This window comes from Chrysoperla carnea, chromosome 2 (genome assembly GCF_905475395.1).
Source record: "Chrysoperla carnea chromosome 2, inChrCarn1.1, whole genome shotgun sequence".
Lineage (NCBI taxonomy): Eukaryota > Metazoa > Arthropoda > Insecta > Neuroptera > Chrysopidae > Chrysoperla > Chrysoperla carnea.
In genome coordinates this window covers 48,814,323-48,829,130 of record NC_058338.1, presented here as the reverse complement: position 1 = coordinate 48,829,130, position 14,808 = coordinate 48,814,323, and the positions used below count along the sequence as shown (strand labels likewise).

At 30.1% G+C, this 14,808-nt stretch overlaps 1 protein-coding gene across 1 annotated transcript in view; it reads right to left on the bottom strand.

The window, feature by feature from the left end:
- LOC123291995 (serine/threonine-protein kinase par-1) overlaps positions 1-14,808 on the bottom strand; it is a 134,332-nt gene that overhangs the window by 5,630 nt on the left and 113,894 nt on the right. Inside the window, exons 7-8 of the mRNA XM_044872492.1 lie at positions 3,525-3,724; positions 445-2,517 (exon numbers count right to left, since the gene is read on the bottom strand). Of these exons, the coding sequence (XP_044728427.1) occupies positions 445-2,517; positions 3,525-3,724 (2,273 nt within the window). The remainder of the gene's footprint in view (positions 1-444; positions 2,518-3,524; positions 3,725-14,808) is intronic.

Sequence of the window (14,808 nt, the reverse complement as noted above, 5' to 3'; positions counted from 1 at the left end):
AATATTTTGATGAATGTTTTTTTTTATTAATTGATTAATATAAGAGTTACAGTTTAATTATCTCGTAAATCAGGCCTCAGGCCTTGGTTTATCTGTGTTTTTCTCGTATTTATTAATTTTGTCATTTTGAAAAACAAATCGCAATAAAATAAAAACCAACGAAGTTCCTGCTTTATTTTTTACATTAGATGTGTAATAAATCGGTACCTTTAATGCTTTAACGCTTCAAACATTATTCGTGCCCAATTTTCTAAATGAGACGTAAAAACGTTATTAAGATAACCGGGAATAAAAAGTGAAAAATTAATCTACTGATTTTGTAATAAAACTTTAACTTGTAGATCATTAAGCTTTAAAAAACCAAAAATAAAAAAACAAATGCAAAAAAAACTCAAAACTAAAAAATAAAAACGTTATGCATTGTGTTTTGAACTAATAATGTACCTGATTCCAAGCAGACGTTGGTGGGTTATAAACAGGCGATTGATGCCATAACAGACTAGGCGCCGTTGTGCCATGTAAATCAGATATTTGACATGATGATTGCATATTATTTGGTAAATTTGTCCAATTATCACGTGCAGCAACTAATGTTGTTTGTGGTGTCGTATTATTGTCTTTTGTTGGACCTTCTACAATTGCCTGAAATGCCATTAAATCTTCATTTTCTGATTCAGACAATGGTAAGGGGGGTACTATTTGTGTTTGTTGTGCAATTTTATAACTGGCTTGTCGTAACATTTGACGACGTGATAAATTTAGTAAGGGTGTTGAAGATATATCAACACTTTGATTTTGACCACTTGGGGAACAATTACTTGTATTTGAAAAGCCACCCTGTTTTTGTAAAATTTGTCGTTTTTGTTGTAATAATCTATGCTGCATTAGTTGTTGTAATGGTGGTTTTGTTTGAATTTCCGCTGTATCTACAGAATTACTTGGACTGTTTAACGGCGACGAAGGCATATAGTTAAAATTTTCTGGCAGGCTAATACGTTTCATTGGATGCGGTAAGTTATGATTAAATTGTGTGTGTTGCATTTGTCGTTGGGTAATTTCTTCGATTGGAACGCTTGGTGGATACTGACTTTTCAATTTTTGTGCTTCTTTCTGTACGAGATGTAATTCCAGTACCCCTTTTGACTTACGATTATCTTTCAGTCTTTGACTGTTAAATGCAATTACATTTGTATTATTATCTGGTTGATTGGCTTGTTGTGCTACAAGACCATCACTTGCCCGCCGACCTTCCCGAAAATCCACTGGCGATCGTGTAATTTGCCGTGTACCAGTTTTTGTACTAGACATATACACTAACGGGTTATTTTTACTTACAAAACCACATCGTCCTGAATTTGATACATATACTCCTGGATGTATGGAACTTGTACTAATAATCACATGATCATTTGAGGTTTTATCTGTTGATGTACAACTCGGTAAACTACTCGCCAAATCATTTGAGTCACATAATTGATAATCTAAACTTTCGTACATTGAAAAATTACTTTGTGATGAATCACAACTTAAATTTTGGCTCAGACTTTTAAAATTTGTAACAACACCACTACTGGAACTAGAACTTGCATAGGAACTCAATCGTGGTAACGGTGAATCTTCCATATCTGTTTCACATCCTTCATCCGTCGAACTGGAATACTGAGTATGTATTTCGGTGCTTCGTCCAGCTGTCGCTGATGGAAAATGTTGACTAGCTAGTGAAAATTTCGATTCTTGTCTACATAAATTATTTAGGACGTCACTTGTGGAACTGGTCGGTTGTTGAGGACATCGGCACAGTGCACTGTTTGGACTGGTGTACGAAGATGTATATGGTTGAGTGCTATATAAGTGATAGTCCTTAAATGGTGGTGTGCTTGTTTGTTGGGATCGTAATGTTTCCTGCGATCTAGGTAACAGATCAACTGTTGTGGGTTGTGGTGATGTTGTTGGAATTGGAGATAATTGCAAGGTTGACATCAGTTTTGAAGCTTCTGATGACATTGTAAATGTTGTTGAAGTAGATTGTTGAAGCAGTCTTATAGCATCTTCACTATTTGTAGTGGCTAATAACTTTTCAGCATCAATCACTGGAACTGTTGCTGATTGAAGATTATGCCCACTAAATGGATTATTTGCTGTGGGTGTTGTTTCACAACACTGAGCATTCAGTCTTATCTCTGTACTACTTTTAAGAATTTGTGATGGTTGTTGATTTGATTGTTTTTGAATTACACATGTCTCTGGAGTTGGATTTTGTTGCATCGAAGAAGGTGGTGGTCCACCACTAGATCTTGACGATGACGTTGTTGTACTTTGTAGCATACGACGACAATCTTCACTTGTACCAGACCGACCTAACTTTCGCATCGCTTGTTCTGCAATATTTGATGGCCGCCTTCGTTGAGCATCTCGACCACCACTTGAATTTTCAGTTGTACTCATTTGTGTTTTTAGTTTTTCTAAAAGTAGAAAATATATTGCGGAATGGTGGTCATAGCTGCCGGATCGTACAGACTGTAACAAGTAAATAAAATTTTATAAATAAACCGAAACAAACCTGAATATAAATTGCTAGATATTACAAATGAAGGAATAGGGTAGGCCACTTCAATATTAAGGCTTGATTTCTTTTATATGTAGTTGAAATACATATAAATCAATTATCAAAGTTTCAGGGGGAGGTCACCGGGGTCTTGAATTATTCAATATTAAAATTCGAGTTTTAATGCATTGCTCTTATGGAGAAAGTTTTTGGTAATTTTCACTTGGAATTACAAAAGACGAAAAATAATCCCTTTAATAGAAAGTAAACATATAAGCAATGACAAAGAGAAAAAAAACCAAATGCCACTGTTCATATAAGGGATATATGAGGAGGGTAGATTTAGGATTGAAATTGTTTTTATCTTATTTTTAACTTGATGAATTTTGTTATAATTTCCTGAATCTAGACGAAAATTAAGAAAATTTTTTCGATACCAGCTTTGGTTTTCTATGTATATATCTGCCATTGTTAATTATTATTTCGATATTTGCATTGAATGTTTTTAATTAACAGAAATTATATCGAGAATAATATATCCTTTAAGCGTATAAATTAGGTTCATCTAGTAATGACGATAAAACTTAAACAGTTTTCTTAAGAGATATCATAAACTTTTTTCAATTTGAGTATTTTATGGTAATTTGTCTGATCCAAATAGTAGTATATGCGCATGAAACAATTTTGCATTTATTCAATCGCAAGGATTCGATTCGATATCATCGATGGAATTTTTACTGTATCACTTTTTAAATGAAAATTCATTCTTTGAGGGGAAAAAATAGGGGGTGAAAGTGTATATGAAACAATGTCATTTATTAAATACTTGTTTTTAAAAAGAATTCAACCTTAAGTTACTTAGCGAAAAGGATTGGTAACTGCTAGTAATTTATATAAATCTTCGCCATGTTCGCCAAAAAACTTGTGAGTTGTTAGGATGTATATTATAAGAAATAACGTATATTACTATTATGCCTACCTCCCGAGTTTTATGGCTATCAATACCCAAACTTTGCATTAGTCGTAAAATTTGTTCATTAGGACCACTTGTTGTAGGTGGTGGAATCGGTGACGCAGGTGGTGTTTCCACTTGCATCCATCGATGCCGTTTAATTTGTCCTACTCGATAACGCTTACTTGGTTCTAATACTAACATTTTTCGGATTAGAGATTCACAATCTGAAAAAAAAAAAAAGCAAATTATTAAAAAATTATCAATTAAAGTGTGCGATGGATATTTTAACTAGTTTTCGGATGATAGAGACATTATCTTATTGAAAATACCTAATATCTTTTCCGTGGCCCTTCCTTTCTTGCCTTTATTAAAAAACACTTTTATATTTTTAGAATGATTTTTTTTTTTTGAGTGGTTTGCAGTAGTTGTAGGGATCGGAGTTCTGTAACGAAAGATACATTTTCACTCTTCATATTTTTAAATTAAATTTTTCAAAGTAAATATTCTTATGAAATTATAAAATATTTACATCAGTGCCGCTACAAATAAAAAATAAATTAAATAACAACAAAACACTGGAACAAAATTCAATTATACTTATGAAATAATGTTTATATTAATGCCTACGTAAAAAATATTATATTTATCGTTCGTAGCCGTCTGTAGCGCTCACTTATATGCTATGCTCCTTGTAGTGCTCACTTATATTACATTTACTACCTACTAGAGCAGACCGAGATGGCACACTCGTATGAACATTTTTCGACTCGGTTTCTTTTTCAATTCTAAATGTTATCCTTTGGCATTCTAATTTGCATTTTTATTTTTGTCTTTTTTAAATTTACTTTATGAATAAAGAAATTAATTTCGAAATTTTTTCTTATTAGTGCGTCATCTCGGCCTACTCTATACAAGACATCAGCTACTCTGGTTCAACAAGGCTTGTACATTTCCATAATGTTATGTTAGTAACACGAAGACATCATCAGCATCATTTGATTAAATAATTTTTAATTAAATATACAGGGTGCTATAAAAATCGATACAATGCTCTCTCTATCAGATATATCTTAGTTAACAATAGGTCGATTTAGCTTAACTTGCCTTAGTGCTAAGTTGCTATGTTTGGGTGCCAGGTGTCTTCAATTTTGCTCCCTGTTTTATCAGATATATAAAATCCAATTAAAAAACATTATTGATCTCAATTTATTGGCTTAGAATACTTGGGATTTAGTTCTAAAACTTCCTAAAACTATCCGCCAACGGACAGAACAAAATTTAGTTTATGGAAGTTGTTTATCACAAAAAAGTGCTCCTTTTAAGAATTGATAACTCTCAAAATTTTTCAAGGTTTCTCAAAATTCAAATCAGCCTTATTTGACATTTCTCTTCCTGGAGGTAGCTACGTATATTCTTGCATTTATTGTTGAAACAAAAACAGAATGAGCGAAATTGCTCCATCCAATAACGCGTGATTCGATTATCTTAAAAAAGAAGAGGTTCATTTTTATATAGGTATATACAGATTACTATAAATGGGAAACATTTTGAACTAATGTCAAAATTGTAGAACGTCGGTTAAACTAATATCCGCAATATTGTATAATATTGTATTTCATTTACTGATCTCTAAATATATTTCGAATATATATTTTCGAAAATAATTTGTACAATTTGAAAAGTTGAAGTGATAAAACATGTTCTGTACAAAATTATGCATTCAATTTTCTATTCAAGAAAACTTTATCGTTGCATCATAATGTTATTATGTGACTTAATGGTACATTTTGACAAGAGCACAGATGTGCACCACTTATTTTGTATGGAAATTGTTTGAATATTTGTGGGGTTGTTAACCGCATAATCGATTTTCATTTTACAAAATTTCTATAAGGAAAATTTTAAATGTTATACAGTTTTCATAAATGTTTCAATAACTTTTATTTAAAAAATTAAATTAAAGAAATTAAACTCGAGTCTATTGATTATTACTCGATCTTTTCTGGAGACATCGAAATCTGGGAATATTCTTTGTAGCGAGTCTCTTATTTCATGGAGTTTGGTATTCCTAAGATCCAACCACTTGGCTTCCTAGTTTTAGAAAGATGAAATATCTATTAATTTGATGTAATCTTAAGATGCGGTTGTCGTCATATTATCTGGTCCATCTTTAAGTGTTGCATTTTTTGCTTCTAGGCCTGCATCTTCGTTTCCCTTGATACCTTGGTGGTTAAAAATCCAAACTATTACCACGGTGAATCTTGTATTAATATCGTTGAGAAGTGTTGCAATTTCTTGAATTATAAGTGATTTTTTCCTGTTACTAGTTACCGCCGCTAAAGTTGACATAGAGTCAGTAGAGATAACAGCTTTGTTGGTATCGTGTGAGCTGTTAATCGTGTGAAGCGTTTTTAAAATTGATGTCGCTTCACATGTGAAAACTGTGTGGTAATCTTTAGCCTAATGGATTGTCGGCTGTTGTTATATATAATGGAGCAGCCAGTCTTTCCGTTTTCCAGTGAGCCATCCGTGTAGTACTCCTGCGGTAACCTTCATACTTATGTTTTAGATTTTAAATTTTGGTACATAATAGCTATAGTAGCTTCCCTGGGATACTCGGTAAGATCCAACAGCCTTAAAAGGTTCTTTTAATTACTACAGTCTCTTTTAAATTATTTTAATAAAATTAAATGTTCTATAATCTAACGTATTTTAAATTATTTTAATAAAACGAAACGTTAGCTGCCGATTAGGTGAAAATAAAATTTGTGAATATAATAATTTATATATGAACGTAAAAGTGTTGATATATTTATTATTAAAAATAAATAGAAATTTTATTAACGTCATACAGCCAGCAAAGAAATGAATATAATTCTTTAAAATTTCTGTTGGTATCAAACAAGGCTATTTGCGTCACACATATTTTTTAAAAGTATTTATTCATTGAATTATTATGATTCTTTTTTGAATGTTTACTTTTTATATTATTATTAATCATAATATATATTTTGTTTAACAAAAAATATATTAACTAAAAAATGTATAATCGTAAAAGTTAGGATTCACCGGTTATTGTTAACATTTACTGATCCACAGGTGCGCCGAGGTGGTGCGGACGGGAGCGTAAAAACTGCTGATTTGATTTCACCCTCCCCTCAATTGGGGAATAAGCTAAGAGTTCGTTATCTGACTTTTATTGACAATATGATAGATAACAACATGAATATTTAAAAGAATCATGAATTGAAGAAAACAAAAAAATACACATGCCTTGTATAAAATATGAACTGAAGTGCTGAAAATAATCCATGAGGAACCGAAAAGATAAGAATACGTAGTCGAAGGAAGAAATGCAAATTTAAGATACAGTCGAATAAATCTACCGAATTTTGATAAAGAATTAGATAAATTTTTGAAAATGGTTAATTTTTAAAAAAATAGGTTTCTTTTGTTGTAAAAAATACAAAAAAAGTTTTCCGAACAATCCGCGCGAACTATACTGCACGCGGTTTTATCTCAACATTATTTTCTTTGGTGACGTTTTCTTGAATATGTCTGCTTCTATTGATCGGATTGAGACGAAAAAAAAAAAGAATTGTTTAAAAGAAATTAGCTATTTTCAAAAATGTATCGAATTCTTTATCAAATACCTTGTAGATTTATTCAACTAATACAAAAATTGATTTAAAAAAGAGGGTGAATTAAATTAAAAAAGAAAATGTTTTCAAATAAAATTCTTACAAACGATTTAAAATACCTATATAAGATCACAGAAATTTTCCGAGAATAAATTGAGATGTAGGTATTATTTAGCAACTGAAGTAGGCACTTTGACAATAGAAAATGATTCATTGAGTGTTCTTATTGTGAATTGTCTCAAAAAGAAATAATGTTTTTTTAATAATAAATAATTGAATTTCCAGTTAAAGTTCGTTTATATTTAAATTAACACGAGTATAAAGTCCGGTAAACTCCGGATATTCCTCTAATGAGGATCTATAAATTATACTTAACCAGTATAAGGTGGTTTTTCCAAAAAATTGATTTATCTATTTAAAGAAAGTATAGTTATGTTTAAACTTGAGTTGAGACGTCATAGGTTTTAGAAATATTATATTAGGTACAATATAGATTACGTAGGTATATCAGACAACTTTACTATAAAAAACCATCGTCCAAGAGCTGCTGGATATTCCAGATAATATTTGTTTTCGATCAATTTAAAAATCTCTGATTACAAAAACTTTTAAATATGTACTGTAAACAAACATAGGAAAATTTTAAGCGAACATTAGGTATATTCGGCTGATTCAGGATGTGAAAATTAACATTTTTCATAAAATTGAAATTATTAATTTCCTTTTGGGAAACTATTGTATTCGCTCTGAAAATTGAGTTCAGAAACATGTACAATATGAAATATTTATTTTGAATTTAACGGAATGTATTGAAAGTTTACTATTGAAGACAAAATATGAACACATATCGATTTTTATTTTGATATTTGTGACCACTGGTTATGATTGACAAGAAAAGAATAACAAGAAAAGGCTGGAGTATTTGAATTGACTTTGAAAATAAGAGGAGGTATAGGTACATAAAATAATCACTAGTCATTTCTGACATCTAAAAACCAAAATGATACAAATATATGTGCGCCTTTTGAAAATATTTCAGTTTCCTAGATTCGCCCGTAAAATCGTATAAAAATAAACAACTAAAATCACAAAACTCGATGCATAAAGCTGCTTTTTTCATATGTTATTTGGACCCTTGAGGGGAGTGTAAAACTACGTTTTCCAAGCAAAAAAAAATTGTTTTACCTACGTAATCCGTGGCAATCTGAGAAATTTTCGGTCTTTTTTCAGTTTTTACAGTTCAAGTCTATGAGCCTTTGACATTAGTTGCTACTATCATTTTGAATATATATAAAATTTGAAACATTTCAGAAATATTAAAATTTTGAGTTTTGCTTATGTTAAATCGTTAAAGATAGAAGTTTAAATGTAAAAATAACAACTTTTGTTTGAAACAATTTTTCATAAACATCATTGTTTTCTCGTGAGGTGCCAATTAGGGCAAAACTTTGGTATCCATTATCTCCATAAATATAAAAGATCGAGAGATAAATTTTCTTAATAGATTCAACTAGTGAATCTTATAATAAATTTTCGAAATAACGCCGCCTTTTTTTGAAGGAAGGTGATAAAGTAGAGCTGCTTTTGGTATGTTATTTGGACCCCTTAGGGAAATGTGAAACTACATTTTGCAAGCAAAGAAAAAAGTAGTGTTACCTGCGTAATAAATACAAAACTGGAAAAAGTTTTTCTTTGCTTGCAAAACATTGTTTCACATTCTCCTAAAGGGTCCAAATAACATACCAAAAAGCAGCTTTACATCGCGTTTTGCGATTTTAATAAAGAATTTGACTGGCGTAATATTTTGTCAATAGTTTGGCTATTGGTCTGGTTTCTTTGGATCATGTGTAGGACGGCTTGTTTAAAAAATTCAAATTAAATACTCTCCCAATTCCAAAAATAAAACATATGATATAATTAGATTTCTAAAATCGTTTGACGTCACAATAATTTTTTACAAAATGACTGCTTGGACACATTTTAATATTATTTATTTGAATCATAAAATATTATTTATATTCGTTGAGCAAACTTTTTAATAACAACAGGTATAATAATTTTGGATAAATTATTCTTCTACTGTTTATTTTATTATTGGTGACAGAAGTAACCCAATTTTATATATTATACTAGCTTTTATCTGCGACTTGAATCCCGTTAATGAAGATGTTGTCTCGCTGCGCTCGCAATTTCGTATAGGCATTACTTTAGACTATATAAGTAATCGATGTGCGTTCCCTTTTGACGACTTTCAGCCTCCTCATAAAAATATAAGAAATAGATAAATTTTAGAGAGTGTTTTCCAACTTCCTAGGGGATTTTATAAATCTTATCATTCTAGCATGAATAGAAGTAAAAAGGGTAGTTTTAGGGGCGTTTTATAATTTTCGAAGAGTTGCAATGTAGGTATTAAATAAATTATAGCGCATGTCCTATTATCTGATGTATAAGTTATAATACTGTGAAAGTTTCATCAAAATCCGTTCTATAGTTTTTATAAATGAATGCGGAACAAACAAATAAAGTTACATTCGAATTTATAACAGTTAGGATTAAATAACAACAAACTTTTTATTTCAATATGTGAAAAAGTTTTTTATTCTAAGACTACTTTCACCTCTATGATACGTATCACTATATCTATACACACTGTCACAAAAATTTATGAGTTTACCTAGTAGGCAATTACTGCAGAAATTTTTTTCGTATGGGAATATGTTTAGGGGCATCCTCCAAGTGTAAATCCAAATTGGCGGGACGCAGGGGCCTGAGATTCAGCTGCCATCTTGGAAAATACGTTTTAGGAAATATCTCGTGAACCGGGCATCGTACAACAAAAATGGTCGGTTACAAAAGTTATAAATAGTTTAAAAAAAACTTTTCAAAAGAGAAACAAAAACGCCCGACAAAAAAAATTTTCGTAAAACATCGTTATGACGTAATAATGTTAATTGAATAGTATACACTGTATACAATTATTAATTAACATTATGACGTTACACGATCTTAATAGAATCAATATCAAAGCCGCAGGTCTTATCAAAGCGTATTTTCCGCTAAACCTAATATTTAATGAAATTACTTTTTTTTTGAAATTTCGATTTAATTTTTATTAAAAAAAGATGTTTAATGTCCTTCGGGATTAATGCCAAATTTATGAAATTCAATAAACATTTTATGTTTATTTAATAATTTATTTTCGTTAAAAAATTTTAAATTTATAATTGTCATTGAATATAATTACGATGAATTTCAATCTTTCGAGTCGGTCTTTCGAATATTCTATTTCATAATCTACTCTCGTATATAACAATATTTTATGTATAATTATAATAAATTTCTTCATGATCACTTATGTATTCAAAATGATGTCAAAATACTTTAAGGCAGTACGAGCGCCGGGGCTAGTTTAGACTAGTAGTTGAAATTATTTGTACCTTATTTTGATGAATTTTGTTATAACTTCATAAATGTAGGCAAAAAGTAAGAATAAAATTTTTCGATATCTGCCTTTTTACTGCAGTAACCAAACCAAAAAATGGCTAATATGGAAAATTCTGATTAAAGTGGGGAAAAATGCTAATATATCGTAAAATGAAAGTTTTTTTTTAAGGAAATAAAAGCGAAACTTATTAAAAATTGCATTTTTCATCCTATTGTGTAATTATAATTGCAGTTTTTCCTTTAAATTTTCGGAAAGACTAGCATATATATAAAATTGTTACTCTGTTTATTATCTCGATAATTATGCTTTTTTTTTTTTTTTAGAATAATGACAAAAAATTTATTGAAAATTATATTTTCGAAAAACGGATATAACATTTAAATAAACTCATGATAAATTTTTGAATATGATGTTGCTTATCTTATTATTTTTTTTTCGTGATTAGAGAATAGTCTTACATAAAATATCGAAATATCGTTTATATTTAACTGATAAAACAGATACTATATGTAAAATATATATAGATGATATGAGTAAAAAAAATCATGAGACACGGAAATTTGTTTTTTTTTTCCATTTCCTCTGAAATACTTCAATGAATGTGGGTGGCAACATATTTTGAGGGGTGCATTTCCAAAATAAAACCATATTTTTGTTTACATTTTTAATTGACTCTACATAGGCAGAAAGATTACTTAAAGTTAATAATTTTTTTCATTTACCTAAATAGTACTAGTTCTTTTTGTATTCTACCACGCAACATAAATCAACCATTTTTTTAAAATTATTACTAATTAAAACTTCAAAACAAATTTTCGTTAATTTGTTTATTTTCGAGGACGGACATATTTCTTAGAGGAATAAGCAAAGCTTACTCTAAACATTTTCTACAGAAAACATAGACTTTTCTATAGAAAAGTTTATGTTTTCTTTACATACAACGTTTCTGTAACAGTCATTGGCTATGTTATTTAATTTAGAAACTATGTACTGTAGTAACATCAATGTAGAAAAAATAATCGATTATCGAATGAAAATAATAAATAATAAATCGAAATTCGATTAATCGAATTTGCTTGCTCATCTCTACACTGTACGATAACTAAAATACTATTGCTTCGTAATGAGTAAAAATAATTCATGGATACTGATTTCTACAAATATCTATTAAGAAAAGTTCAATGACAAAGTAGATTATTTTATGTACAGAGTTCTTAAACAATTAACTATGTTTACTTCTAGATTAACTTTAGATTAACAAGCTCCATACAAGCTTGTTGCTTTTTTTAAAATTTTATTTTTATATTATCTTTTTTAATATTTTTCATTTGATTTAGATAGAACCTTCGAAAATTGTAAAAAATGCATTCATTATTGGAAGTGCCAATTTTTTGGAGCTCATATGATAAAAACGGTTGCAAATCTACATTAAAATTAGTTGTCTATGGTGTGGACCATGAGTGTGGGACTCACAAAAACAGAAAAAAATAGTCAAATTAAAATTGACTGATTTACAAAAAATTTTGTGAAAATCAAAATAACACAAATTTAAAGAAAACTTGTTATTAACATTTTAAATTGAAAAAAATCGATTAAAAACGTACACAATAAAAACTAATTAAGTTAATTTGAAAGAACAATTTAAAAACAATTCTTAGCTATTATTTAAGTGTTTCTTTTTTATTACAATCAAATAATAATAATGAAACCTCTCATTCCATTTAAATAAAATCTTTGTAACAATATCAATATATCGCGAACAGCGATTCCGTACTCGGATTCTTATAGTATAAAACAATGGTGAATATAGCCTTAAGGATCCAGGCCAATAAATTTTTCACTGCCTATGATAAATATTTTCCTATAATAATCGATAAATTCCAAATGTGTATTTCTTCCTAAATTCCAATTCAATGTTCTATGATGATACATTTTGGGAAAATTAATTTCCTTTTTGCTAGTATTAGAGAGAAGTAAGAGAAATTTTAAATTGTTTGTTGATACACCCTCAGTTTATATTTTACTAGGCACTAATTTGATTGCAAAGGACCCTGCAATATTAGATAGGAAAATGACTTTTTCTGAAATTTTTCTAACTCACCTTAAAATATTCTTTGGATCATTTTGATCAAAAGCTCTCACGGCCACAACAATTTTTATCAAGTAGTTTTTGAGCTGCGGGCTTTCAAAGCTACTAGCTATAGTTTTAGTATATGACTAGGAAAATGGCTTACTGTGAAACTTTTTCAAATCGCCCCAAATGTTCGTCAGATCGTTCTGATCAAAAACTGTCATGAGCCCAAAATTTTTTAACGAACAGTTTTCGAGCTACGGGCTATATAAATATAATGTGTATGTAGCTTTGATCGCCCGTAGCTCGAAAACTACTCCTTAAAAATTTTTTTGTCCGTGAGAGCTTTTGATCAGGATGATACAAGGAACATTTTAGGGTGGGTTAGAAAAAGTTTCTAATATTGCGGGGTCCTTTTATAGAATTGAACAGTCATGCAGCCCAACCATAAGTTAAAATTACAAAAATTGAGGCTGTAACATTGCCAAACACCTTAAAACGTAAACTTTGATTTAAATTTTCAAGGTGAACAAAAATGGCTTTCTATCAGAAAGCTTACAATAATCCTCTTACATTTCAAACCCAACAGGCAGAGCTAAACCAGGCACATGGCACAATATCAGGCTGTGATAGGGAAAGCCAATGAGCATTTACTGCAAACAAGATCAGCAGTACACCACCATATAGGAGGTTTTTGTATCAGTCATATACACTACTTGTTTAATATTATATTATGATTTGTGTGTGTATAAGTCGACGGACGCTTCAGTCAGTAGTTGTCATTGACGTCATTCCTGTAAGATTTGCGTCATTACAACTGTGAATTGAGCGTCGACTGTGTAACATTGAAATATGTCCGTCTAGATATACAATCAACTTAGTTGTAGAGGTATAGGTACCGTCTTTTTATATGTGAAAAGGACGTCCTTTTCTATTTCATGGTGTAAGGTGATTGATTCACTAAAGAAGACTTTCATGTTAACCAGAACGTCTATCAGATGTAAAGTCAGTTTACATTTTATAAATTGAAGTCATTAAGGATGTACGAGCGTCAGGGCTATTTTAGATAAAAGGCTTGATTTTTTTATAAGAAGTTGGACTAAGTCTAAATCAATTCTGAAAATAAGCTGGGGTTGCCCGATTATTTAAATAAATAATTGACTTCAAAAGTAGGGATATTTAACATTGCTCTTATGGGAAAACGGTATATGGATGATATGTTTTCATAGATTTCTTTCTCGCCTTTTTGAGGATCCTCAATCAGTTTCTTTTTTCAAAATAACAGTGAAAGAAAATTATAATTTTTTTATGGACAAATACCGGTTAACCAAATGTTAATTAATGTTAATATAAATTTTGGTTATTGGTCTACTTGGCCAATAGCGGAAAATCTGTTGAACCACCCTTTTGAACAGTCAATCACTCAGTGAATATGTATATTATCGCCTCGTATGCCTCGTTTTATATCAATCACTGTCATATTTTGACGATGTCACACATTTGCCTCTTGTGTTATTATTTTATTTGGTTCAAACTTTTTGCCTGTGTATAGCGTATTATTATTATAATGGGAGAGCCAGGCCAAAAAAAATTCTTTGAACTTGAACTTACTATAAAACAATCAATATTCGACTCGAATCAGTATAAAAACAATAAGACGAAAAAGTAATAGTGCGTTGATAACTAATAGTTAGAAATTATGATCTCCACCGATCAATCAAATGTAGGTGTATTTAATAATAAAAAACGAAGCTACTTCGGTAAACGTTGTAATTTGTAGTCATGTGTGGTATGAATATGAGTGTTTACATATAAACATTTAGACAAGACAAGTTTGTGTCTTTGGCTGGAGGTACTCAGCAGCGCTAGTGCAGCGCAATGAGAACTTGCTTAAGATTAAGTGAGAGTTTATTGAAGTGAAGCGAGCTGGCATAATCTGTATGCCGTATAGAATTATAAATGATATCCGTTAAAATTTTGTGTTTATTGATAATACTCGTAGATAAATAATATTAGATATCAGAACAAGATTATATATATTTATCTGAATTATGTAAGGTATGTCTTTCTGTCTATATGTATTGCACGCCACTGTGTACACAACAACTATAACCAATCCTCCAATGATCAGCTTTAGTAAATTCATAGAAT